Below are 27,940 nucleotides of genomic sequence, written 5' to 3' on the forward strand. Positions count from 1 at the left end.
TGAACCCACTTAGGCAACCAGGACCCAAATCAAGAAACAGAATAATACCAGCCCTCAGAAGCCTTCTCCTAACCACACCCAAAGGCCACCTCATCGTGTTTGTCACAGCGTGGGGTAGTTCTGAACCTGTTTCATATGACTAGAATCATACCATCCTCACGTCTTAAATTCTCGCTTCTCATAGTCAACGTTACTTCTGTGAGATTCATCCATATCATTGCATGAATTGTAGTTTGTAATTAACCCATGGATCAAAGAAGGAAAAAAAAGAAGCTAGGTAATATTTTGAATTGAGTGATGGTTATGTCATGACATACCAACATGTTTGCGGGGGCAGCTAATGCTCGGGCTTCCCTGGTAGCTCAGCTGGTAAATGCAGGAGACCCAGATTCGATTCCTGGGTCGGGAAGATCCCCTGGAGAAGGGATAGGCTACCCACGCCAGTATTCTTGGGCTTCCCTGGTGGCTCAGACCGTAGAGACCTCCTGCAACGTGGGAGACCTGGATTCGATCCCTGGGTTGGGAAGATCCCCTGGAGGAGGGAATGGCAACCCACTCCAGTATTCTTGCCTGGAGAATCCCATGGACAGAGGAGCCTGGTGGGCTAACAGTCCACGGGGTCACAAAGAGTCGGACATGGCTGAGCGACTAAGCACAGCACAGTGCTTAGGAAATCTGTAGACTTAAATGCGTATATAATAAAGAAAAGAAAAAGAAGGTTGAAAATCAATGATTTGTCTCCAATTTTAAAAAATCCTAGAAACAGAAGTGAAGTCACTCAGGCGTGTCCGACTCTTTGCGACCCCGTGGACTGTAGCCTACCAAGTTCCACCATCCATGGGATTTTCCAGGCAAGAATACTGGAGTGGGTTGCCATTTCCTTCTCCAGGAGATCTTCCCGACCCAGGGATTGAACTCGGGTCTCCCACATGCTAGGCATTGTAGGCAGACACTTTACTGTCTGAGCCACCAGGGAAGATCCAAACAGAAGAAACAGAAGAGCAAGACAAATCTAGAGGAAGTAGAAGCAATGAACTGATACAGACAAGAGCATAATCACTAAAACAGAAACAAATGTCCAGTGTAGAAAATCAGCTGAACAGAAAGCTGCTTCTTTATAAACGTTTCTTATATTTTAAAAGGTGTCCACCTAATTCTTGACATTTAATTAGTTTTGGGGCAATTTTAATCTTATTTTTATCATTTTATTTTATTTTTGGCTAACGAACCACTTTATTTTTCTTCCCACTCATAGAACACACCCTCTCAGAAGAGACAACTCAAAGTTCCTTCCAGCCACTATTCCTTGATCAGAGTCAAAGTATAGGGCATACACACTAGTTTATCGGGCCCAGTGGTTCCAGAGTCTGACTCACACATGTAGGGATTTTTTTTTTATATAATTAATTTTTATTGGAATATAGCTGATTTACGATGTTGTGTTACTTTCTGCTGTACAGCAAAGTGACTCAGATATCCATGATTTTTAAGATTCTTTTCCTATATAGGTCATTACAGAGTGTTGAGTAGAGTTCTTATTAGTTATCTATTTTATACATAGTGGCTTTATACATAACAGCCTTTGCTGGTGCCTCAGATGGCAAGGAATCTGCCTGCAATGCAGGAGACCTGGGTTCGATCCCTGGGTTAGGAAGAGCCCCCTGCAGAAAGGAATGGCTACCTATTCCAGCATTCTTGCCTGGACAATCCCATGGACAGAGAAGCCTGGCAGGCTACAGTCTATGGGGTCTCAAAGAGTCGGACATGCTGAGCGACTAACACTTGCACTTTTTGTACCTAGCGTGATATGTCAATTCCAGTCTCCCAACTTATCCCTCCTGCCCTGCTTTCCCCCTTGGTAACCATAAGTTTGTTTTCTACATCTGTGACTCTGTTTTGTAAATAGTTTCATTTGTACCATTTTTTAAAATTCCACATATAAGCAATTATCATATGATATTTGTCTTTTTCTGTCTGACTTCACTCAGGATGACAATCTCTAGGTCCGTCCATGTTGCTGCAAATGACATTATTTCATTCTTTTTTATGGCTGAGTAGTGTTCCATTATATATAATATATATATAATTATAATTATATATATACACACATCACATCTTATATATGTATGCACATATATTTATACATACGTGCTGTACTTAGTCGCTCCACCGCCGCTGCCGCTAAGTCGCTTCAGTCGTGTCCGACTCTGTGCGACCCCATAGATGGCAGCCCACCAGGCTCCTCTGTCCATGGGATTCTCCAGGCAAGAACCCTGGAGTGGACTGACTTAGTCGCTCAGTCATGTCCAATTCTTTGCAAGCGCATTGACTGTAGCCTGCCAGGCTCCTCTGTCCATGGAATTCTCCAGGCAAGAATACTGGAGTGGGTTGCCATGCCCTCCCCAGGGGATTGTCCCAACCCAGGGTCGAACCCTGGTCTCCTGCACTGCAGGTGCAGTCTTGCCACTGAGCCACCAGGGAAGCCCATAAATACGCATACACATATATAAACATATACACACCACATCTTCTTTATCAGTTCTCCATCGATAAACATTTAGGATGTTTCCATGTCTTGGCTATTGTAAATAGTGCTCAATGAACATTGGGGAACATGTATTTTTTCGCATCATGGTTTTCTCCAAATATATGCCCAGGAGTGGGATTGTTGGATCATACGGTAGCTCTATTTTCAGTTTTTTAAGGGACCTCCTTACTGTTCTCCATAGTGGCTACACCAATTTACATTCACACCAACAACGTAGGAGGTTTCCCTTAATCTTATTTTTTAAATTATCTTTTTGGGGTGTAAACTGACTTTTTGGGGTGTATAATTCTGTGAGTTTAGGCATATGTACAGAGATTCATGTGGCCATTTCCACAATCAGGACACAGACCAGTTCTGTTCCCATCAAGGCACTCCTTTGGCACCCAGCCCTGTTTACTAACCTGTTTACTATCACATGAGGCCTCTCTCTTCCAGAAGATAAATACATGGAATATAATATATGACCTTTTGAAATTGCCTCCTTTCACTCAACATAATATTTTAATATTAATTTAATATTTTAATTAAATTTTAAAAATTAATATGTGTTTAATATGTGGCAACTTTAATATGTGTTTATTGGAGCTAATCAAACTATGCAGAAGTATGTAAGGAAATTCTTATCATTGCATGAGTTGTAGTTTGTAAATAACCCACAGGTCAAAGAAGAAGAAGAAAAAAGAAGTTAGAAAATTCCCTTCCCAGCTCCAGCCCCATCTATTGGGGTAATCAGTGTTATATGGTTTGGGGTTTATCCTTTTATACTTTTCTCTGTGTTTATAAAATCCTATGCAATTATATTTCCACCTCTCTGGTCTTTCTTTCTTTTATACTATACATATGTGTATCACTTTCTTATAACCATCCTTTTAGGTCCAAACTTCTTTATCTTGCATCCCCTTCTAATGGTTGCATGATATTCCTTTATAATGTTTGTTCCATCTCTTATTTAAATTTTTCTCAATTGGTGGATACTTAAACTGCTATCAGTGTTTGGCACTACAAACAATGCTGAAAAAATACCTTTGTATAAATGTCCATAATTACATCCCAGTGTTTCATTTTAATTTTGTTTAATTAAAAATTTATTTTTCCTGGCTGTGCTCCACCACTTGTGGGATCTTAGTTCCCCAACCAGGGAGGCAACTCAGGACTAATCACTGGACCGCCAGGGAACTTCCAACATCCAGGTGTTTAAAATTCTATACAGTAGATCTTGAAACTGAGATTGCTGTGCGTACTAATAGTACTAGGTAACTTTCTCAAAATGTGTAGCGGTTTTCATTCACTCTCTCATCAACAGTGTGTGAGTTTTCTTTTCCATTCAGTCTTAACCAACTCTGGATAATCTTGCTTTAATTTTTCTTTTATTTGCCAACTTGATGGGTAGAAAGTGATGTATCACTTAAAAATTTTTTTTAACTTTGGCTGTGCTGGGTCTTCATTGCTGCGCTTGGGCTTTCTCTGGTTGCTGCGAGTGGGGTCTACGCTCCAGTCGTGATGCATACATAGGCTTCTCACTGCAGTGTTTTCTCCTGTTGAGAAGCTGGGCTCTAGAACTCAGGCTCAGTAGTTGTGGCACACGGACTTAGTTGCCAGCAGCATGTGGAATCTTCCTAGACCAGGGATTGAACCCGTGTCCCCTGCATTGGCAAGCAGATTCTTAACCACTGGACCACCAGAGAAGTCCTGATTTCACACTTTTAATTTGATGTTTTAATTAATCTAACCGTTAGTAAAAGATAAAAACACATTTTGTTGGCTGATCAGATTTCTATTCAATATGAACTAAATATGAAATGTCTATTCATATTGTTTGCCCTTTTGGAATTGGATTCTTTTAAAAATCTTTTTATAAGAATTCTTTGTATCCTATTGATAGGAAAGCTTTAACTGTTAGATGTATTGTAAAATTTTTAAAAGATACTTTAATTCTGGTGTCTACTTCCATAAAAATTTGATCATATTAACGTGGTTCGATATATTTGTTGTTCCTTTTATAACCCCTTGGTTTCTCTTGGTCTTTTTAGAAAAGTCCATTCCACTCCAATGCTATACAAATATTCTAAGTCTTCTTTTCTAATATCTTATACTTTTATATTTAAACCTCAATCCATCTGGAAATGATTTTTACATATTTTGAGGTAGAGTCTACATTTCTTTCTTCTAAATGGGAAGCTGTATTTTCTTCATGACCATTTAATAAATAAACTATCTTTTCGCAGCTAAATTGAAATGCCACTTCAGTTATATATTCAGTTCCTTTATACACTGAACTATTTCTAAACCTTTTCCTCTTCTACTTCTCTATGTATTTATTCCTGTGCCAAAAATATATTTTGTTTACAGCAGTTTAAAGATGTTTAAATATATATATCAGAGAAAGTTCCTCCTCACTGTCCTTTTTCAACAATTTCTTAACTCTTCAATATTTATTCTTTCGTATGAATTTTAAAATTATTTTGTTGCATTAAAAAAGAACAAAGGAAAAACACTGCCAACCTTCTTCGACTTCCCTCTTTCCCCAAACTGCATTGAATTTGTGTTACATTGTGACAGGTTAGCATAGTATTTACTTTTCCATTTAGTCATACCTTGTCTTTAAATAAGGTTTTATCAATCTTATAAAAATATCATAACTTTCTATACAAATTAATCCCTGGGTATTTTATCATTTTTGTGGAAATGTGGATAAGATACATATTCTTACTAGCTGGAAAAAAGGTTTTGATTTTTGTATATTTTTCTTGTATTAATCCACTTAACCAAATTATCTTATTAGTATTTAGATATTTTGAGTGGAGTCTCTCCAATTTTCTGAGAATGTAGATCATCTTTTCTTCAAATAAATACCTTTGTCTCTTCCAGCTTCAAAAAAAAAATACAAGTTTCACTCTAGTTATTTCATTTTCTTGCATTATTGCATTAGCTCAAGACACCCAGATAAGTGTGATTAGTAGTAATGTTGTCTCATTTCTTATTTTAATGGGAATAGAGTTAATAGAAAACTTTTATGAGTTTGCCATTGGGCTTTAATACATATCTTTATTGTATTTGGATAGTCCTTCCTATTCCTTATTTCCTTCATTTTCTGTTTGAACTTTCATCCTCTCCTGGCTCCAGGTCAGTTAATCAGTCACAGGATTGACTCATGCCTCATTCAGGAACCCAGGAGTCCAGGTTCCCAGCTCTGTCCTCCCTTGAGAAGTTGAACACTACTGTCTTTGAGATCCGGCTCCTCCCAACACCCTCAAAGGCATGACAGTTCCCATGAGCCTCAGACTGAGGATTTTAGGCAGAAGCCAGCATTTGCCCCAGGGACTCCTGGAAAATGTGATTGCCATCCCCAGCAGAGGCTGATGGGAACTGCCCAAGCCTTCTGCTCTGTTCTCCCTGCAGGGACTGGCATTGACATCCCTGTCCTCCTCCTCCTGATTGATGGTGATGAGAAGATGTTGAAGGTACAGGAGCCCAGGGGGCCTGGGGGCTGTACTCCTGGGTCCCAAGTCCTGGAGGAGAAGAGGGCTGGGAATCTAGGCTCCAGGAAGGGTGAATGCTTTCCTTCTCTAACCTGCCTGCCCCTTTTATTCTGTAGCAGATAGAGGATGCCACCCAGGCTCAGCTCCCCTGCCTCCTGGTGGCTGGATCTGGGGGAGCTGCGGACTGCCTGGCAGAGATCCTGGAGGACACTCTGGCTCCAGGGAGTGGCGGGGGCAGGCGACGTGAACCCCGAGATCTGATTAAGCGTTTCTTCCCCAAAGGGGACCCTGAGGTCCTGCAGGCCCAGGTAGGACACTGAGGGCCCAACTGTGGAACCTGAGATGGGAGAGAGCTGGGGGCTTGGATTCCTGGGTCTTGAGATGTGAGGATGCTGAAGATTTGGAGTCCCGAATCCAAGGGAAGGGGAATGGGGGCCCAGCCACATGGATATGAGGAAAGCCTGGGAACCTGGACTCCTGGGTCTGACGGAGAAGAGGCCTGGGGGCCTTGACACCCCTAGGTTCTGGGAGTAAAGGGTGCTGGGCACCTAGACTATGGGGTCCTGCAGGGGAATGTTCTCCTTTATCTCTGTGGACAGGACCAGGGGGTTGGGTGGGGGTGGCAGAATTTGGTATTCTGCAGGTGGAGAGGATCATGACTCGGAAGGAGCTGCTGACGGTCTATTCAACTGATGACGGCCCTGAGGAATTTGAGACCATCGTCTTAAGGGCCCTTGTCAAGGGTAAGACTTGGAATCCCCCAACCTCTGCTTCTGTCAGCTCCACTTTGGACACCTCTCCTGTCTTCGGCACTTTACCCATCCTCTCTAATCTAAGTTGTGCCTCTTTTTATCTCTTTCCTTTTGTCAGTGCCTTTTGGGGCTTTGCATGGTGCTATTGAACAGTTGTCCCAAGATACTTTCAGTATGTTCCAACATTGCTTTCTTTCTGTTGCATCCATCCACCCATCCTTTCATCCATCTAGCCAGCCACATGTACACTGATCTATCTACCCATTATTCCCTTCATCCTTCCATTCCTTCAGCTGTTCAACCATTCATCCATCTTGCCATTCACCCATCCTTCTACCAATCTATTCACCCCTCTGTTAACAATTCCACCCACTCATCATTCTTCCATCCGTTCGTCTTTCATTTACCCATCCATCTTTTCATCCATCCATCCATCTTTCATCTATCCATCCTTTCATCCATCCATCCATCCATTCATCTACCCATCCATTCATCTTTTCATCTATCCATCTTTTCATCCATCCATCCATCTGTCATCTATCCATCTTTTCATCCATTCATTCTTTCATCCATCCATCTTATCCATCCATTCTTCCGTCTATCCACCCACTCACCCTTTCTGCCTTTCCTACATGCCTCCGATATGTTTTAAGCCCTGAGGTGTGGTGGCATCAGAGATGAAGCAGAGTGCCGTCTCACAGTGAGGGACTTCTGATATTTCACTAGAGGAATGAATGATGAAAACCAAGACAGGGAGCACAGTGGCCACATGGTAGAGGCTGATGTTGGAGCTCATTATTCATTCAGCCAAGACTAGCTTAGGCTTCAGAGATAAAAGCAGTTCCTACCAGGGCTGTTTGGACACATCTTAAGTAAAATTCAAGACAAAAACATGGAGAGGAACTGCTGTCAGAAAGGCAAGAAAAATTCAATTGGGAGGTGGTATTTGAGTTGGGCCTTGAAGAGCCAGTAGAACCTGGAGTCAGTAAGACGGGGTAGTGGGATAAATAAGTGCTAAGGTGGATCCCCAGGGCTCTGTGGGGATGTGTGTGAGGAGGGTCATTTTGGTGTCAGAAGAGTTTTACAGGGAAAGCACTCACCTAGATAAAAAACTCCCAAGAGGCATAGTGTGAATTTTTAATGCATTCTGAGCCCCAGGTTCCCACCCCAATTGCATCTACCATATTCTGCGGTGAGGTAGTTATTTTTGACTCTGGAATCAGATAAAACTGAAATCTGAATACCAGCGTGGCCCCCCTCTCTGCTGTGTGACTTTGAGAAAGACACTTTCCTTCTCTGAGCTTTAGTTTCTGTCTCTGAAAACACTGAGATAATACCTGGCAGGAGTGTTTTGAGCCTCAGCAGTGCCTGCCCCAGGGGAAGCCTGATAAATGGGAGCTCTCCTTAATATGATTCCATTTCTTGTGGGGACACATGCTTTAATAGAGGATGGCAGTCAGTGAGCAAATGTGATTCACTTCACAGAAGTTAACTCACCAGCCTCCTGGGAGAAAACACAGCCACCCTCTAAGATGTGGTTTGAGGGGGTGGTGGTATAAGTCTGTGGCTTGCAGCAGGGCAACTCTGCTGGGGAAACTGGAGATGGCTGGACAGGCTCAGTGTTGGCAGAGTTGAAGGGATGGGGTTTCGGCAGGTGAAGAAGGAATGGGGGAAGGGGACGGATGCTTCTTAGAGTCTAGGAACACCCAGGCCCCGTGCTGAGCGGGTAGCACACGTCTTTGCTCTGATCCTTCACCCATGCCTAGAAGGATTGTCTCCTCGGGTTGCAGATGAAGAAACAATGCTCAGAGAAGGGGGATAGTGACTTTCCCAAGGTCACACGAGGTTGACTGCACACTTTGAGATCAAAGTTTTAAAGGCCACTTGTTCTTCCTTGTTCTTTTGAATGGCCTCAGGGTCTCCTGGAGCCCTGCTAATGTTTGGAATTTTTTTTCCTGCTACGGGCTCCTCTTTCTTCTCACAGATACTCCCAAGTTGCAGGAAGCCAGAGTGACTCATGTTTGCTGTCATATCCTGTGCTTTCCTGCACCCAGGCTTTTGTTTGGGCTGCCCCTGCTGCCTCAGAGATTCTTTTATCATTTTAGACGCAGACTTACAAATCCTACTAGTCTTTCAAAAGCCCTTCCTCATTGTCCACCTTTAGGAGGCTCCCTTGGGTCTCTCCATACCTCTGTGACTGTAGCCTCCTCTGGCCTTGATCACATTCTTCACCCACCTCCAAGGGGATGGTGTTTATGTGATTCTGGGACATATTTCCCTGGAATGAGGTTCCTTCAGGGCAGAGCCTGCGTCCAGTTTCTCTCGCCATCTCTCTCACTGCCTGGCCCGTTGTTGTTGTTGCTGTTGAGTCGCTAAGTCAGGTCCGACTCTGCGACCCCATGGACTATAGCCCACAGGCTTCTCCATCCATGAAATTCCCCATATACTGGAGTGGGTGGCCATTTTCTTCTCCAGGGAATCTTCCTGACCCTGGGATCTAACCCGGGTCTCCTGCATCGCAGGCAGATTCTTTAGTCTGAGCCACCAGGGAAGCCCACCTGGCTCATAGCTTACCTCAATAAATGTAAAGTGAATATAAATGATTCCTTTTCCTTTTCTTAGGGCCTCTAAACCACTGGTCTGTGTTTGTCCCTGAGCTGAATGACTTTATGCTTGTAATAGCCTGGCTTCTTAAAGGCTCCAGACTCTGCCCAATAACACTCACTTTATACCAAGTTTAAATGTCAGGCATCTCAAGAAGAAGCAATACAGATGCTCATCCTGTTCTCAGTCGCCCGGCCCTGACTTCATGCCCCCTGTCCCTGTCACCCTTTCAGCCTGTGGGAGCTCTGAAGCCTCAGCTTACCTGGACGAGTTGCGTTTGGCTGTGGCTTGGAACCGTGTGGACATTGCCCAGAGTGAACTCTTCCGGGGGGACATCCAATGGCGGGTGAGGGGTTGGGGCCCGGAGGTGGGGATCCAGACAAAAGGGATGCGTTCTCCCCTCTCCAACTCCTTTGACATCTGGCTCTGTCTTCCATTATGGCCTGTCCAGCCTTCTCTTAATTGTCCACCCATCTCTGGTTGTCTGTCTGTCCCCATCTTATTTCCTCTCTCCCCATCTGTCCATCACTCATGGTTCTGTACTCCCATCTCCTGTCCTTAACCTCTGACCTCACCTGGCCTTCTGCCTGTCTCTGTGCTCAACTCTTCCCCCATTCATTCCACCCCTACCAGTCCTTCCACCTGGAGGCCTCCCTCATGGACGCCCTCCTGAACGACCGACCGGAGTTCGTGCGCTTGCTTATCTCCCATGGCCTCAGCCTGGGCCATTTCCTGACTCCAGTGCGCCTGGCCCAGCTCTACAACGCAGCGCCCCCCAACTCACTTATCCACAACCTTCTGGACCAAGTGTCACACGGTGCAAGCACCAAAGCCCCAGCCCTTAAACCCTCTGAGGAGCCACAGTTTCCTAAGGTGGGGCAGGTGCTGCGCATGCTGCTGGGGAAGACGTGCGCGCCGACGTTCCCCGCCGGGGGCACTCGCCGGAGCGACAACAGCAGAGAGAATGTAAGAAAGGAGGTTGGGAGCAGGGGGGCACGAAAGGACCTGGGGGCGGGGCTCTGCCAGGAGGCGGTGTGATCAGAGAGCTGGGTGTGCGACTGAACGCGGTGTGGGGTTGATGGTTGGGACGGAGTCAGAAAGGGTCTGGGGCGGAGCCAACCCTCATCGCACCTTTCCCGTCTGCAGTCGTTTATGCTGTCAGACAAGGCTGCCTCTGGACTGATGGAAGCTGTCCCCGGGCAGGCCCCCTGGAGCGACCTGCTCCTCTGGGCACTGCTGCTCAACAGGGCTCAGATGGCCTTGTACTTCTGGGAGATGGTGAGTGCTGACTTGGTCTCTGATTCTACTCTCTCCTACATTCCAGTCCTTTATTTCTACCGGACTCCAGTAGAAAGGTGCCTGAGCAGGAAGGTTCTGGTACCCTCACTCGCCTTTCCATTTTTTTTTAAGTTTTATTGATTTATTTTTAATTTTGCCCATACTCTGCAGCATGTGAGACTCTAGTTCCCGGACCGGGGATCGAACCTTTATCCCCGCCCACCCCCGCATTGGAAGAAGGAATCTTAACCACTGGACTGCTGGGGAGGTCCCCCTCCATTCTTGATATATAACTCTGAGTGCTGCTTCTTTCTCCTGCCTCTCCCACTATGCATTTCTTGTAACTCCATTCTTCCATTCACCATGTATGCTGGGCATTTACCCCATTCATGCATATGCATCGGGGCTTCTCCCAGGCGGTTTAGCCATAAAGAGTCTGCCTGAAATGCAGGAGATTGTGGGCTGGATACCTGGGTAGGCATGATCCCGAGGAGAAGAAAATGGCAACCCACTCCAGTATTCTTGTCTGGGAAATCCCACCGATGGAGGAGCCTGGCAGGCTACAGTCCACGGGGTCACAAAAAATTGGACATGTCTTAGCGACTAAACAACACCAGTACATACGCCTCAATCTCATCCTTTCAAATAGTTGCCTCTGTGAGGAAGTTAGCTGTTACCTGAAGATGATGGGATGTCGTTTCACCTTAACTGTTCTTGCAGTTTAGAAGCATTGTTGTGGTTGCAATGCAGAAGCAGAGAAAACTAGAGGCAAGGACAGCGCCTGGGAAAGTAAGCTGGGATCCTCCAGGCAGCCAGGATGGGGGCCTGGACTAAAGCTGAGGTGTTGGGACGCATTTGAGAAGTTTAAAAAGAAAGTCATGAAATTCAAGTAGGATCAGAGATAGACCTTATTTTTGTGTCAAAGAAATACCTTGACAGGAGTTCTTCAACTTTGGATTGTTATCTGGCCATCAGCTAAATATAGATTTTTTTAAAAATTGAGATAAAGGTTCATCAGTGTTATAGCATGTGTTAGAATATCCTTCCTTTTAAAGGTTGAATACTATTCCATTATATGGGTATACTATATTTTCTTTATCTGTTTATCTGCTGCTGGACATGTGGATTGTTTTGACCTTTTGACTCTCGTGGAAAATATGGCTATGATTAGTGTATGAACATCTATTTGTGTCTTTGCTTTCAATTATTTTGAGTACATATCTGAGAGTGGAATTGCTGGACCATCTAGGTTTCATTTTTTGAGGAACTGTCATACTGTTTTCCATGATGGGGTTACCCTTTAAATTTCCACCAGCAATGCACAGTTATTCTAGTTTCTCCATATCTTCACCATCAGTTGTTACTTTCTTTTCTCTTCCCCTTTTTTTCCTCCTTCCTTCTTCTCTCTGTCTCTTTCTTTTTTATAATTGTCATTCTAATGGGTGTGAAATGGTACCTCATTGTGGTTTTGATTTGCATTTTCTTAACCATCGATGATATTGAGCATCTTTTCATGTGATTCTTGGCGATCTATATATTTTTGGAGAAATGTCTATTCAAGTCTTTGCCCATTTTTAAATTGGGTTGTCGGTCTTTTTTGTTGGTGAGTTTAAAGAATTCTTTATATGTTCTGGATGTTAATCCCTTATTAGATATATGATTTGCAAATACATTCTCCCTTTCTGTGCGCAGTCTTTTTCTTCTATTGATAGTGTCCTTTGGTGCACAAAAGTTTACATTTTGATGAAATCCTATTTGTCCTTTTTATTTCTTTATTTCTTGTGCTTTAGGTGGCATATCTAAGTAACCATTGCAAAATACAAGGTCATAAAGTTTTATCCCTATGTTTCTAAGAGTTTTATGGTTTTGTAACTATCATATATAATTATTTGATCTTACATGAGTCACTTCTGTCTTGCTGATTTTAAAACTCTCTTTGTGTTTGGCTTTCAGCAATTTGGTTATAATGTTTCTTTTTTTTTTTTTTGCTTTTTTTAATTTTTTAAATGGTTATAATGTTTCTCAGTGTGAATCTCTTTGAACTTATCCTACTTGGATTTCTTCATCTTCTTGGAAGTATAGATTCATGTATTTCGTCAAATGTGGGAAGTTTCAGTCTGTTATATCTTCAGATATCCTTTCTGTCTCTTTCTCTCTGTCCTCTCCTTTTGGGGTTCCCATTATGCCTGTGTTGGTCTGATTAATGGTGTCCCACAGATCTCTTAAGGTCTGTTTATTTTTCTTCATTTTTTTTTCTTTCTGCACCTCAAGCTGGGTAATCACAGTGGACCTAGTTTACAAACTCTTTCTTCTGCCTCCTTAACGCTGCTCTTAAGCCCTTTAAAAGAGTTTTTCATTTCAGTTATTGCACTTTTCAGCTCCAGAATTTCTACTTGGTTCCTTTCTGTAATCTCTATATCTTTATTTCTTTAAAAAAAAATCTATTTATTTATTTGGCTGTGAGAGGTCTTGGTTGCAGCAGGCACTATTTTCACCTGTGGCGTGTGGCATCTAGTTCCCTAACCAGGGATTGAACTTGGACTCCCTGCACTGGGAGTGCGGAGTCTTAGCCACTGGACCACCAGGGAAGTCCCTGTATCTTTATTTCTATTCTCTATTTTCTGAGACATCGTTCTTCTGGGTTCCTTTAGCTCTTTGTTCATAATTTCCTTTAGCTTTTTGAGCACATTTAAGACAGTTGATTTAAAGTCTTTTTCTAGTAATTCCAGTGACTCAGCTTCCTAATTTCTTTTGTCCTGTGAATGGGTCATACTTTCTTGGTTCTTTGTAACACTCATGATCTTTTGTTGTTGAAAACAGGACATTTTGACTATTATAATATGGCAACTCTGGAAATCAGCTTAGCTCCTTCCTTCAGGGGTTGTTGCTGCTGCTTGTGGGTTGTTGTTTGTTTAGTGACTTTTCTATTTTTGTAAAGTCCATTTTCTTTATTACGTATGACCACTGAAATCCGGTTGTGTTAGCTTAGTGGTCAGATAGTGACTTGACAGAGATTTCCTTAAATGCATGTAGGTGGGGGAATAAAACTCTCCCACTGTGCAAACTGGCTGTTTGTGGAGCTGTCTTTCAACACTTGGGTAGGCTGTTTACAATTCTGCTTTAGCTTCAGCTTACTGCTTTGGCTGAGCCTAAAGGTCAGCCAGAGGTGAAAGCTTAGGGGTTTCCTTAGTCTTTTCTGAGCACGCATCCAGTCTCTGTCGTTTGCAGTTTTCTAGATTTCCTGGTATATACAGCAGCTTTTTAAAAAAAATTGTATTTATTTTTGGCTGCACTGAGTCTTTATTAACTGTATTCCTGGTGGCTCAGTGGTAGAGAATCTGCCTGTCAATGCAGGAGACACGGGAGACTTGGGAAACGCGGGAGACCTGGGAGATGTGGGTTCGATCCTTGGTTTGGGAAGATCCCCTGGAGTAGGAAATGGCAAACCACTTCAGTATTCTTGCCTGGAAAATTCCATGGACAGAGGAGCCTGGCGGGCTACCGTCGATGGGGTGGCAAAGAGACATGACTGAGCACGCACGCACACCACAAGTTGTTGCCCCACAGCCTTTTCTCTAGCTGCAGCGAGTGGGCTCCATTCTAGTCGTGCTGCGTGGGCTCATTGCCGTGGCTTCTCTTGTTGTGGAACGCAGGCTCTAGGTGTGCAGGCTTCCGGCTCTAGAGCAGATGCTCAATAGTTGTGACACATGGGCTTAGTTGCTCTGCGGCATGTGGGATCTTCCCAGACCAGGGATCGAACCTGTTTCTCCTGCATTGGCAGGGGGATTCTTGTCCACTGAGCCACCAGGGAAGCCCCACGTAGGAGCTTTTTAAAGCCCTCACTCCCCCAAGCATCCCCTTTCCCTGCTGCTTCCCTCTGCCCTCCTGGGTTGTTCAGAGTATCTCTCGCTTGCCTTGACTGTTACTATTTGCGTCAAGGAGCCGAGGCTAATATGTTTGTCTTTAATGTTTTTAAACACCACTTGGGAAGCCACTCTTGCTCTGAGGGAAGCTGCAAGAACAGTGAAACAACCGCCAGCCCTTGAGCCGCCCCTTCAGAGAGCCACCAGCTAGGTTGATGCACACAACCACAGTTATTTAAGAGTAAGATCTGGGCCTTCTCTGGTGGCTCAGTGGTAAGGAATCAGCCTGCCAGTGCAAGAGCCATGGGTTCCATCCCTGATCCGGGAAGATCCCATAGACATTAAAAAAAAAAAAGAGTTAAGATCTGAGTTGTTCCCTCAGCAGAATATGGGCTATTTTTTTCAAGGCAACCACTGTGCTGGGGAACTGGCAATGATAAGTGGATTAGTTAAAATGTCACAGTGCTCTTTTACTGAAATCTTTCTTCATTAAGCATTCTCCTGTTTGTTGTAAATTTTATGTTAGATTCCAGAATTCTGAAAAAGCTGATCCTGACATGTTTTTCTTTTTTAGCCAGCTTATTTGTTGCCGTTGCGGAGGGACCAAGTTTTGAGGTTCTCTCCAACTGAGGCGACTTAGCATGCATGCCTGCACTGGAGAAGGCAATGGCAACCCACTCCAGTGTTCTTGCCTGGAGAATCCCAGGGATGGAGGAGCCTGGTGGGCTGCCATCTATGGGGTCGCACGGAGTCAGACACGGCTGAAGCGACTTAGCAGCAGCAGCAGCCTCTGCCATCTCTCTCAACTTACTAGGTGGCTCAGTGATAAAGAATCTGCCTGCAATGCAGGAGACTCAGGTTCGATCCCTGGGTCGGGAAGATCCCCTGGAGAAGGGAATGGCAACCTACTCCAGTGTTCTTGCCTGGAGAATCTCCTGGACAGAGGAGCCTGGTGGGCTACAGTCCGCGTGGTCACGAAGAGTCGGACTGAGCATGTAGCTGTCTTTCAATAGGTCTGGCCAAGACGTGAGATACTGTCTTCCTTTTTCCTCTGCCATTTTAGGTGACACTTCTGACTGCTTCTCGGCTCTGATGTCCTTTTAATTCCAGCCCAGCCCGGGCAGTCTCTGAACCATCTGACTTCTGACATGTTCCCTTGACGTCCAGTTTCTTCCAGATCCATCTGCAGACATCCTTGGTTTCTGATTCCCTTGGTTAATTTCTGATGACCTCTGGCCTCTGTCCCTTCCCTTGATCACAAGCTTTCCTCCCATCTTCTCTACCACCTCCATGAATCTCACTTCAAACTCTGTCCCTACCCATGACCCCATGTCTCTGTCTCTCCAGGGTTCCAATTCTGTGGCCTCAGCTCTTGGGGCCTCTTTGTTGCTGCGAGTGTTGGGGCGCCTGGAGACTGAGGCCGAGGAGGCGGCGCGGAGGAAGGAGCTGGCGGCCAAGTTCGAGGGGCTGGGTGTTGGTGCGTGGGGTATGGGTGCCTGGGGGCACTACAGGCAGCAGCCAGGAAGGGGGGTTGTAAGTCTCCCCCTTCCTTCTCTAGTAACCCTGCCCCTTCCCCTGCGATCCCCTCATCTCTTCCCTCCCACTGTCTTCCCACAACTCTTCCTCCCCAGACCTCTTTGGAGAATGCTACCGCAGCAGCGAGGAACGGTCCGCCCGCCTGCTCCTTCGGCGCTGCCCACTCTGGGGTGATGCCACTTGCCTGCAGCTCGCCACACAGGCGGATGCCCGTGCCTTCTTTGCTCAGGATGGGGTACAGGTGAGCATCTGAGACACCCACACAGTCCTCAGCTGGACTCTGGGAAGTCTGGAGGATGAGCCCCTGCCATGGTCTTGACCATGGGCAGTCCATGGTCTTGACCCCCTTCCTGGAGACCACCCCTCCTCCAGAAAATCTCAGCCCTCACCCAGAAAGCTTGCTCTTCCCCAAAGAAGCCCCACGCCGTGCCACAGGAAAGCCAACCTTCCCACAGCAAAGCACACCCTTCTAGAAAGTTCTATTCCAGGAATTCCTGGTGCTTCAATGCCTAGGACTCTGCGTTCCTAATGCAGGGCGCCTGGGTTTGATCCCTGGTCAGGGAGTCAGATCCCACATGCCGCAACTAAAACATCCCACATGCCACAGCTAAGACTAGACACAGCCAAATAAATAAAACAAACAAATATTTTTTTAAAAGTTCTATTCCAGGGAATTCCCTGGCAGTCCAGTGATTAGGATTCTGTGCTTCCACTGCACGGGGCACAAGTTTGAGCCCTGATCAGGGAACTAAGATCCTGCATGCCTGTGCAATGTGGCCAAAAGAAAAATTCTATTCCAGATACAGGAATACTGGTGACTTTAGTAGGAAGTCCCGCCTCTCACACAAGAAGTCCTTCCCACTTCCCTGAGAGGTCCCCGTTTCCAGGTTTCAACAATCAGAATGGCATCACTGGACAATTACCTAGTGTTCCAGGTGGAGACAAACTCTGGTTTAGAGAATCCTACCCTTCCTTTGGGAAGCTCTGTGTGCCCCTCTGTCTCTCCCATTCTGCTAATCCTGACATTAAAAAAAAAAAAAAAGACTTATTTATGATAATTGGGAGTAAATTTCGTACCTCATTATTTGTACTCAGCCCCGCATTTTTGCATTCTGGTTGTCAGTTTCTACTTTCTTTCTTTTTTGGGGGGCACACAGTGGCACGTGGAAATTCCCTGACCGGGGATCGAACCCACGCCCCCTGAAGTGGAAACGTGGAATCTTAACCACTGGACTACCCACCAGGGAAGCCCTTAATCCTGACAGTTTGAAACTTCTCTTGGTTTCCTTAGTCTAAATCTGACAGGGGCTCAGTGAGTCCCACCCAGAGTACGAGGTTTGCCTACGCAGCAGGGAGTCCCACCTTCACTGTCGGAATGACTTGCTGGCACTTCAAGTACTTTCCCAGAGTCCTTTACTTTGAATGATGGTTAAACTCCTGGGTTCCAGTTTTCGCCCCTTCCGTAACCTCCCTGTGCCCCATCTATGGAAAAGGAGAAAATAATAGTACCTGTCCTCCTGGGGGGCGGGGTGGTGAAGCTTAAGTGAGCTGATCTGTCCGAAGTGCTTAGCCCAGTATCTGGTGTATTGTGTTAACAAATGTTGGCTGTTTAACTCTACTAAAATCTGCGACACGTGGTCCTGCCTTTGACCCTTTCCGTCCCCCCCGCCCCCAGCCCCACCACTGCAGGGAGCATTTGCCCTGGGCTCTGGAGCAGGGTCCAATCCTTGCCTGGGGTCTTCGGGAGGGGGTTGCGGGGGAGATTCAGGCTCCTAATCCTCCCCACCCCCGCAGTCTCTGCTGACACAGAAGTGGTGGGGGGAGATGGACAGCACCACGCCCATCTGGGCCCTGGTTCTTGCCTTCTTTTGCCCCCCACTCATCTACACCGACCTCATCACCTTCAGGTCAGTCCCTGGGGTTAAATTGGCAGGAGGCGGGATTGGGGGTGGGGTGGGGCGATCGGCCTCTCCTTCCTGCTCAGTTCTGGCCGCCTTTCTACGTGGTCTGTCTAGTGCTTTGCCTAACCATGTTCATTCTTTCCCTCCCCCAGACTGGGGGCACGTTGTGGGAGGGGAAGCTTTTGGGGGACTCTATACGATTCCTCTGCTTTCTGACTAGGGCTCTGGGGGCAGGTCCCTTTGGGGTAATTCCTCTCCTTCCTGCCATGTCTCTGGGTGCTGAGTTTGGGTCTCTCTGGAGAACTCCTCTCCTACCCTCCCTCTCCCCTATTCCTCACTCTGGGTGTCCCTCCACGCCAGGAAGTCAGATGAGGAGCCCACGCAGAAGGACCCGATGCTTGACGTGGATGGCGACATCAATGGGGAAGGGCCTGTCGAGTGAGTGAAGCAGCAGCACCTCGAAGGGGTGGGGGCACCCGGGGCAGCCCCAGGAGCACCAGGCACTGGGAACAAGGCCAGAGGGGAGACGTGGGGCTTTAGGAGATGGGGGTTTCTTGAAGCCACTGAAAACACCGAGGAGGTTTCCCAGATGCCAAGCTCAAGGCTTGGTTCTCGGTTTGGTTCTGCTGCCAAGGAGTTCCTCACTGGCAATCAATTTGCTTCATGTTACATGTATTTCTGTCTCGACAGAGCAAGTAGAACTGGGTGATTTTGGTTCATTTAGGGATCTTTTGCCACTTTTATTTTTCTGTCTCCAAGAATTTTGCTCTTAATCTCCGTGCTGTGGTACCCATGAAGGTGTTTTCAAAATCAGAGCCCTAAGCAAATGCAATAGAATACTTACCAATCTTCGGTAATTCTGCAGAACAGAGGCATGAAGGACTTGGTCCTGAGTCGAGCAGACCTGGGTTCAAATCCTGACTTTGACTTTGTAAGTGGCTCCACCCAAGAGCCTCAACTTTCTTTTCTATAAAAAGAAGGTTGTACGGTATAAGTCAGGTTTGGTTGGGTGATGCTGCAGTGATGAAGCATCCCAAACTCTCAGTGGCTGGCAACAGTGAGGACTTTGTTGTCATTCATGCTCCGTTTTGGGGTTGTCTGTGACTCTGCTCTACATGGTCTCCACTTTGGGATAAGCAAGCACCTTCTAGCTGAGATGTTGTCGGTTTCATGGTAGCAGGAAAAGAGACAAGAACCGGGTATGTCAGTCTCAGTCATGTCTGACTCCCTCCAGGCTCCTCTGTCCCTGGAATTCTTCAGGCAAGAATACTGAAGTAGGTAGCCATTCCCTTCTCCAGGGGATCTTCCTGACCCAGAGATCAAACCTGGGTCTCCAGCATTGCAGGCAGATTCTTTACCTTCTAAGCCACCCAGGAAGCCTCAATGGCAACCAGGGAGGTACTGGATCTTAAAGCCTCCACTTGGAAGTGACACGTCACTTTTGCCCACATTTCATTGGCAAAAACTAGTCATATGCTAATTCCTTAGCTCCTAATTCTCCCACTGGGAGGGACCAAAATATTTGGTCCATAGTAATACAGTATACTCATTCGCAGTTAAGAAGATCCCCTGGAGGAGGAAATGGCAACCGACTTCAGTATTCTTGTCTGGGAAATCCCATGGACAGAGGAGCTTGGTGGGCTACAGTCCATGGGGTCACAAAGTCAGACATGACCGAGCAACTAACATATACATACACACACACACACATCTCTACTTTAACCACTTGAATAGGAAAAGGGAGGAACCTCAGCCCGAATATTCTAGAAGAAAAAAATGTTTCTGGTAACTGTTAGAAACAGAGTCAGGCTGCCAGAAGTCTGTAAAACACACCGCCTACTGTGAAGTCAAATTTAAATATAGTATGTATACTTTTTTTTTAGATAATGCACAAAGAATATAAAATATTTGTCAAGGTAGAAGAGGAAACTAAAAAAAAAAAAAATCGGAAATAAATTTGATAGAAGGTTCCAGTGTCAGGATCCATAATGGTGTCCTTGCCTGGTGAGTTCCCAACGTTTGTACCATATGATAATGACAACAAGAGATGATGGGGACTTCCCAGGTGGTCCGGCATCTGGGACTCCGTGCTTCCAATGCAGGAGGCCTGGGTTCCATCCCTGGTCAGGGAACTGGATCCCACAAGCCACCAGTAGGACTTTGCATGCCACAACTAAAGATCCCAGTGAAAATCGAAGATCCCGCATCCTGCAACTAAGACCAGGCACAGCCAAATAAGTACATAAAAATAAATATAAAAAAATAGATGATGCTATAGAACACTTACAGTGGGCAGCCAGTGTACTAAACCATTTTGAAATCAGCCCATTTACTTCTCTCAACAACTGTATGCTATCGTGTCTACTGTTATCCCCATTTTACAGATGAAATAACTGAGGCATTAAGTCACCCACCTCAGATCATGTGATTGACTGGTCAGTGGTGGGAGGTGGGATTTGAACCCAGATCTTCTTGTTCCTAAATCTGTGCTCTTAGCCACTGTGGAGAGCCACCTTCCTGGAGAACTTTCTTAAAGGACAGATTCCTGGTGCTCCCTCAGTGAAGCATCCAGGAATCTGTGTGTGTCTTGCTTGGATTTAAGACGCCAGACTTTGGGGAGCACTCTGACCCACCACATATTTTTGTTACCAGGTCTATATTTTCCCGTTACTGGGGAGCTAATTCTCCTTTCTTTTTTTAATTTTTATTTTTTCAAACTCTTTATTTTTGGCTGCACTGGGTCTTCTTTGCTGTGCGAGGGCTTTCTTTATTTGCCATGATGGGGGCTGCTCTCTGGTTGCCGTGCGCAGGCTTCTCATTCTGGCGGCTGCTCTTGTGGAGCGCAGCCTCTAGGAGCCTGTATTCCCTGCATTGGCAGACGTTAACCGCTGGACCACCAGGGAAATCACTAGTTCTTCTTTCTGCACCTCACTTTCTTTACCTGTTATTGTGCTTTCTGCTTATTTGTTTTAGAACAGCTTTAGTGAGATATAGTTCCCATACATTCAGCTCACCCACTTATGGTGTACAATTCTCAGTCGTTTTCGGTATATCCACAGGGTTGTGAAATCATCACAAAATCAATTTTAAAATATTTTCATCACTGCAGCAAGAAATCTCATATCTATTAACAGTCTCACTCCCCTCTCCTCCCTTCCCCAGCCTCAGGCAACCACTAATTTATTTTCTGTCTCTATGGATTTGCCTGTTCTGGATATTTCATGTAAATGGAGTCATATACTACGTGGTATTTTATGACTGGTTTCGTTAACGTAGCATCATGTTTTCAAGATTTATCCACTGTGTAACATGTATCAGTGCTTCATCCCTTTTTAATTGCTGGATAATACTCCATTGTTTGAATCCGCTACCTTTTTTTATCTGTCTGTTCATCAGTTGATGGACATTTGGGTTGTCTCCACTTTGGGGTTTCCTTTCTGCTTTTATTTTTTTTTAAAGACAGGATGCCTTTCCAAGTCAGTTTATTTTTCCTGTTAGCTTTCTGAATTTATTACTAGTAGTAGTATTCATTTTGCTGTTTCTGATTTGAGATCAGAATTAAGAATTAGGATGTAACTGGGAAGAGTATCAGAGCTCAGGTGAAAAGTGCCAGAGATATGAGTGGACCAAGAAGGTTAGAATTCAGGTAGGGCTATACAGTGAGAGATCAGATATCAGGAAGGAAGAATTAACTGAGAAAATGCAGCTGGATAATCTGCAATTGGTTGTGGGTCAGAAGTTAACTTTCAGGGTGGAGTTCCATGAAGGAATCTGGTGCTCTTCTAGATATGAGGAGATGCAAGAATTGGGTTCATAAGATCAGCACCTGAAAATATCTATCTGAAAACCTGTTCTGCCAGTTTTCCCCAGAGCACAGAGTGCTTCATTCCTGCCCTCCACCCTGAATTCCCTTCAAGGGGTGTTGAAGGTCAGCCACCTGCAGCAGCGCCTGATTTAATCCTTGAGCAGATGTGTGCTCAGTCACTTCAGTGTCCGACTCTTTGCAACCCCATGGACTGTAGGCCACCAGGCTACTCTGTCCGTGGAATTTTCCAGGCAAGAATACTGGAGTGGGTGCCATTTTCAGTGCCATTTCCTTCTCCAGGGGATCTTCCTGACCCAGGAATCCAACCCGCATCTCTTACCACTAGTGCCACCTGGGAAGCCCTGTAGAGGTAGATGGCAAGTGCCAACTGTAGTTAACAGAATTGTCAAACCTGGGGAACCGAGGTCGCGAAATGAGGAGGTCAGAGGTTATATATGAGGGCCAGAGGTCAGGTAGATGGTCCAAGGTCAGACAGAGAGCCAGAGATTGTGATGGGGAAAGAAGAGGGACTTGGAGCCAAAAGCCAGACAAGAGTCAGAAGTCAGGCCAGAGGCCAGAGGCCAGAGGTCAGAAGGGTGGGGAAAGTCAGGGGTGGAAGCTCAGCAGTGTTGAAGGTAGATTTCAGAGGTTAGATTAGGGGTCAAAACTCGAGAAGATGGAGGGCGTCGGAAGGCGTGAAGGTGGGGATTGACTGGAAAGCGGGATGAGGAGGGTCAGAAAGCTGAGTCTTGATGGTGGTGAAAGTCAGGTGCAGAGATCAGGGTGAGCCCTCCTCCCTTCTCCCCCTTTCTCCCGCACAGGGCCACAGAGCCCCCTGAGAAGATGCCCTTGGGGGTACTGAGGCCGCCCAGACGCAGGGACTGCTGTGGGGGGTGCCTGCCGCGCCTGCGCCGCTGGCCGCAGTTCTGGGGGGCGCCGGTGACGGCCTTCATGGGCAACGTGGTCAGCTACCTCCTCTTCCTGCTGCTGTTTGCGCGAGTGCTGCTCATCGACTTCGAGCCCGAGAGGCCCAGCGTGCTGGAGCTGCTGCTCTACTTCTGGGCCTTCACCCTGCTCTGCGAGGAGTTCCGCCAGGGCCTGGGCAGCGGCCTGGGCAGCCTGGCCATGGGGGGACCCGGGACAGACTCCCACCGGGCCCCACTGCGCCGTCGCCTGCAACTCTACCTCTCCGACGCCTGGAACCAGTGCGACCTGGTGGCCCTCGCCTGCTTCGTTCTGGGCGTGGGCTGCAGGTGAGTGCCCTGCGACATTGCATGCCCTGCCCACGACGACCTCTGACCCTTCCTTCCTGGGGGTGGGAGGGTGGGGATGGGAGGTGAGGGGCGGGGTTAGGGGCCTCAACTCTTGGCTTCTCTGCAGCAGGCAGCAGCTAAATCCAATTCTGCTTCTTCTTTTCTTTTTTTTTCATTGACCTGTAATTGATGTACAATATTATATCAGTTGTAGGCATACAGTATTGTTGTTTAGTTGCTAAGTCGGGTCTGACTCTTTGCGACTCATGGACTGTAGTCCCTCAGGCTCCTCTGTCTATAGGATTTCCCAGGTAAGAACACTGGAATGAGTTGCCATTTCCTTCCCTAGGGGATCTTCCTGACTCAGGGATCAAACCTGCATCTCCTGCATTGGCAGGCGGATTCTTTACCACTGAGCCACCTGTGGTATCCGTTACAGATATACAGTATGGTGGTTCACAATTTTAAAACAACTCCACTTTTTTTTTTTTCTTAAAAAAAAGTGTTTAAAGAACATATGAAAGTGAAAAGACAAGTTGCAGACTGTGAGATGATATTCAGAACAAAACCACCAAGAATCGGGATCCAGAGTATAAGAAGAGCACCTACCAAAAAATATATACAGGCACGAGATCAGTGAACACAATAAATTAAAAACTGGGACAGAGAATATGAAAAGACAGGTGATAAAGAACATGTGCCATTAGATATGAAAGGTGCCCAACATTTTTTCTTAAAAAAGCTCAGATCCCACCTTGATTGAAAGTACTGGCTAAAGATGTTCTGTAAGTCGTTTGCTCACACGTGGGTATCTGGCTTTGGGGCTGATGGGGTAAAATGAGAATCCCACTGCTCTTTGTTCTATTAATAGATCTGGACTTCACAAGACCTTTCTCTAGCCCTCAGCCTGGCCCTGCAGCTGCACCCCTGTCCTGGCCCCCAGACACCAGGCCACACACCGAGAGCCACCCTCACATTCTCCCTCTTCTTCCTCTACAGTCCTTGGTCCCAGGCCCCATCCTCGGGTCCCCTGACTTCCTCTGTCCCATCCCCAACTCATCTCCATGGCTGCCTGTCCCAGCTGGACCCTCGAGCAGCTTCCTGGACCCCATTCTCTTCCCTCCCTAGTCCATCCTCTACAGGGTCTGCAAGGGGCCTTCTATACCCAGGGCTGGCCTCTCAGAGCTCCCTTGCTTCTCGGGGCTCCCCGGCGCCACGCCACAGTCCCTGGACCTGGTCTGGGTCTGCCCTTCTCTGCAGGGGTGCCTCTCTGATTCCTTTCTCTCTTCTTCGTCTACGCTTCAGCCTCTCTGAGAACTACTTGCAATTCCTTCTTCACAAGGCCAGTGGCGTTGACCTTGATCCTCGGTATTTTGAATCTGCATGATTATAAAATGGTAATCAGAATTCGACTGACAGATTCTTATCAAGGAAGTATTTTCTAGTTACTTTAAACGGCCTTGATCAATTTTATATTGCAGGGTGGTGAAAGCAGCTTCAATTATTTTCTTTTTCAGTTTCTGAAATTACTTCAGTTTGATTACTGTTCAAGTTAAGTTTTACAAGTATTCGGTTCAGTGTTCGTGTTTTTAATCCATTTCAGATTTTGCTAAAATCTGCTCAAACTATGTTTGTGAATTTTACTTTGTGACTTTAATTCTGTCATGTCTGATTTTCCTGGGTCAAATTTCATAGTTTTAAATTTCATCAGGGAAGCCTGAGTGTTTTATCAACTTTTTACTCCCTGATAAATCAGGGTTTCCCTGATAGCTCAGTTGGTAAAGAATCCGCCTGCAATGCAGGAGACCCCAGTTTGATTCCTGGGTTGGGAAGATCCCCTGGAGAAGGGAAAGGCTAGTATTCTGGCCTGGAGAATTCCAAGGACTATACAGTCCATGGGGTCGAAAAGAGCTGGACACAACCGAGTGACTTTCACTTTCACTTACTCCATAAAAATCTTGACTTTCTGCTTATTTCTTAGCTAATTAATAAAACAAATTGTGGGGAATTACCCTGAAGTATTTTCTGTTGCCCAGGTTGGGATATATGTGTAAATAATGTTAGTTCGGCACACCACTCCAGTACTCTTGCCTGGAAAATCCCATGGATGGAGGAGCCGGGTAGGCTGCAGTCCATGGGGTCACTAAGAGTCGGACACGACTGAGCGACTTCACGTTCACTTTTCACTTTCATGCATTGGAGAAGGAAATGGCAACCCACTCCAGTGTTCTTGCCTGGAGAGTCCCACGGACAGGGGAGCCTGGTGGGCTGCCGTCTATGGGGTAGCACAGAGTCGGACACGACTGAAGTGACTTAGCAGTAATGTTAGTTCATTTCTTCTATAGTTTCCAGATCATGTTGTGTGGTGCCCAGAGAGAAGGCAAAGGGAAAATCAAAATATTCTTGGGAATACATTGTTGTTTTTGGGTCTTGGCACATGCTGTTCGCCCACCCTGAAACGCTTTTCCCTCCTCTCCTTGGCCAGGCCAGCCTTCTGTACTTCCTTTCTGCCTCAGCTTTACTGTCTGTCTCTGAAACTCCTTTTTTCTTCTCAGACTCTGGGTCTCTCCTTTGTGTTCCCCTAACATCCTGAGAGCTCCCCGCCATAGAGATTAGATCATGGCTTTTGCGTCTCTCTTCTCAATGCAAGATTATAAACTCCTCAAGCCCCGTCTGTCTCATCTTCCAGCAACTTAAAACATCTCTGAATATAGTCTATTCCTAAAGAAATGCAGAAGGACATCCTTATTGAACAAGATTATGTCCCAGTGTAGAAGAGAATAAAACAGAAACCAATTATCTTCCTCAGCCATTGCTAGATTTCTCCTTTTTTTTTTTCCCAAGCTTCCTCCTTTTCTCTGTAGTTACCTCCATCAACAGTTCGGTGAACATCCTGCCTGTTCTTTCTCTATGCATTTACGTACTTCTTTTATGCACAGATATTATACACAGAAGATACTATAAGTTTTTTAAAATTCGTTCTTTTATTGAAGGATAATTGCTTTACAGAATTTTGTTGTTTTCTGTCGAAGATACTATATGTTATGTATTCTTTTGCAACCTCTTCTTTTTCTCCATAATATGTCCCTGACATTCTTTCCATGTTAGTATTTGCAAATATTCCTTATTCTTTAAAAATGCTGCATCCAATTCCTGAAGAAGGGGCTTTAGCCAATCATTGGCAGCTAAAGCAGCCAGGAAAGCCTTTTCCTTGCCAGATTTAATGAATGAATGAATTCTTTTCATGAGGCAGTGGGACAAAGATTCTGAACTTCAAGAGAGAGAATCAGACCAAATATTTCTCTCTAAAGTGTCTTTCATTTTCTACTTGAGATAACATGAAGTTTTAATCAGATATTAGCTGCTCTGAGTCCAGTACTCTGATGATATATTTTTTAAAAATAAAGTATTAGCTGTTAGGACATGGCTGCTTTTGAAGACAGCAAAGAACTTTGTGGTCACAACCTAGTGACTATTTGTAGGGGATGAAGGGTCCTGACGCCCCCTTTCATAATCTGGACAGTTGACAGCAATGACCCTCTATTCTTTTAAATATTCTGACACACTGAGAGGCATGGTTCCTCTGTGCTGTGTTAAAAATGGTACAAAGTCCCTTGAAATGAATAATTTTTTCAAACAGCAAGATAAGAAAGTTTTATAGAACATTGTGCTTCTGTTTATTCCTCATGTTTTGTATCAAGTATCTTCTGAGAGGAAAGGACTAAGGCCATGTGCTGACGTTCTTTAGGAATCCCACTGATATTTTAGATATTTTTGTCAAGCTCATCATGTTCTAGATGGGGGAAGAATTATTGCAAGGGGGAAAAAAAGACCAAAAATCTCAGTTTACACAGGACAAATTTCCAGCATTCTCCAGAATTGAATGCATGAACCGTTTTATTTTGCCAGTCCCTTCTGGATGGACATTTCAGTTGTTTCTAATTTTTTATTATTCCAAAGTTATACAAGTTTACATCCTGGACGTACATTCTGTGAGTCAAAGGGCAGGTGTATTTTTGAGGTTCATTGCTTTCCTTGGAAAAATAGCTTCTTCCAGCTACACACCCACCATCTGGGTAAGACACTGCCCCCTTGAGGACATGCTTGATGATACCCGATATTTTCAATCTGAGAGTTTGTAGCTCTCCATTTAACCTTTACATGTTTTGCCAATCTGATGGGTAAAAAGGACCTCTCCTTGTTTTAATTTATGCATCCAAGACTCCTAGGTGGTAAGTTGGGCACCTTTCATATCTAATGGCACATGTACTTTGTCACCTGTCTTTTCATATTCTCAGTCCCAGTTAATTTATTATGTTCACTGATCTCGTATTGATTATCCAGTGGAAGTGAGAAATAGATTCAAGGGACTAGATCTGATAGATAGAGTGCCTGTTGAACTATGGAATGAGGTTCGTGACATTGTACAGGAGACAGGGATCAAGACCATCCCCATGGAAAAGAAATGCAAAAAAGCAAAATGGCTGTCTGAGGAGGCCTTACAAATAGCTGTGAAAAGAAGAGAAGCGAAAAGCAAAGGAGAAAAGGAAAGATAAGCATCTGAATGCAGAGTTCCAAAGAATAGCAAGAAGAGATAAGAAAGCCTTCCTCAGCGATCAATGCAAAGAAATAGAGGAAAACAACAGAATGGGAAAGACTAGCGATCTCTTCAAGAAAATTAGAGATTCCAAGGGAACATTTCATGCAAAGATGGGCTCGATAAAGGACAGAAATGGTATGGACCTAACAGAAGCAGTAGATATTAAGAAGAGGTGGCAGGAATACACAGAAGAACTGTACAAAAAGATCTTCACGACCAAGATAATCACGATGGTGTGATCACTCGCCTAGAGCCAGACATCCTGGAATGTGAAGTCAAGTGGGCCTTAGAAAGCATCACTACGAACAAATCTAGTGGAGG

At 45.4% G+C, this 27,940-nt stretch overlaps 1 protein-coding gene across 4 annotated transcripts in view; it reads left to right on the forward strand.

Annotated features, from left to right (window-relative positions):
* TRPM4 (transient receptor potential cation channel subfamily M member 4) overlaps positions 1-27,940 on the forward strand; it is a 49,774-nt gene that overhangs the window by 13,901 nt on the left and 7,933 nt on the right. For 2 of the 4 annotated variants that reach the window (XM_061388963.1, XM_061388965.1), the window contains exons 7-17: positions 5,948-6,009; positions 6,144-6,335; positions 6,671-6,770; positions 9,617-9,729; positions 10,017-10,349; positions 10,530-10,661; positions 15,872-16,001; positions 16,156-16,301; positions 17,855-17,967; positions 18,322-18,399; positions 22,588-23,019. In XM_061388963.1, the coding sequence (XP_061244947.1) occupies positions 5,948-6,009; positions 6,144-6,335; positions 6,671-6,770; positions 9,617-9,729; positions 10,017-10,349; positions 10,530-10,661; positions 15,872-16,001; positions 16,156-16,301; positions 17,855-17,967; positions 18,322-18,399; positions 22,588-23,019 (1,831 nt within the window). The remainder of the gene's footprint in view (positions 1-5,947; positions 6,010-6,143; positions 6,336-6,670; positions 6,771-9,616; positions 9,730-10,016; positions 10,350-10,529; positions 10,662-15,871; positions 16,002-16,155; positions 16,302-17,854; positions 17,968-18,321; positions 18,400-22,587; positions 23,020-27,940) is intronic. The other 2 variants (XM_061388964.1, XM_061388966.1) reach the window with 1 other exon arrangement.

This window comes from Bos javanicus, chromosome 18, assembly GCF_032452875.1.
Source record: "Bos javanicus breed banteng chromosome 18, ARS-OSU_banteng_1.0, whole genome shotgun sequence".
NCBI classification, from domain to species: Eukaryota; Metazoa; Chordata; class Mammalia; order Artiodactyla; family Bovidae; genus Bos; species Bos javanicus.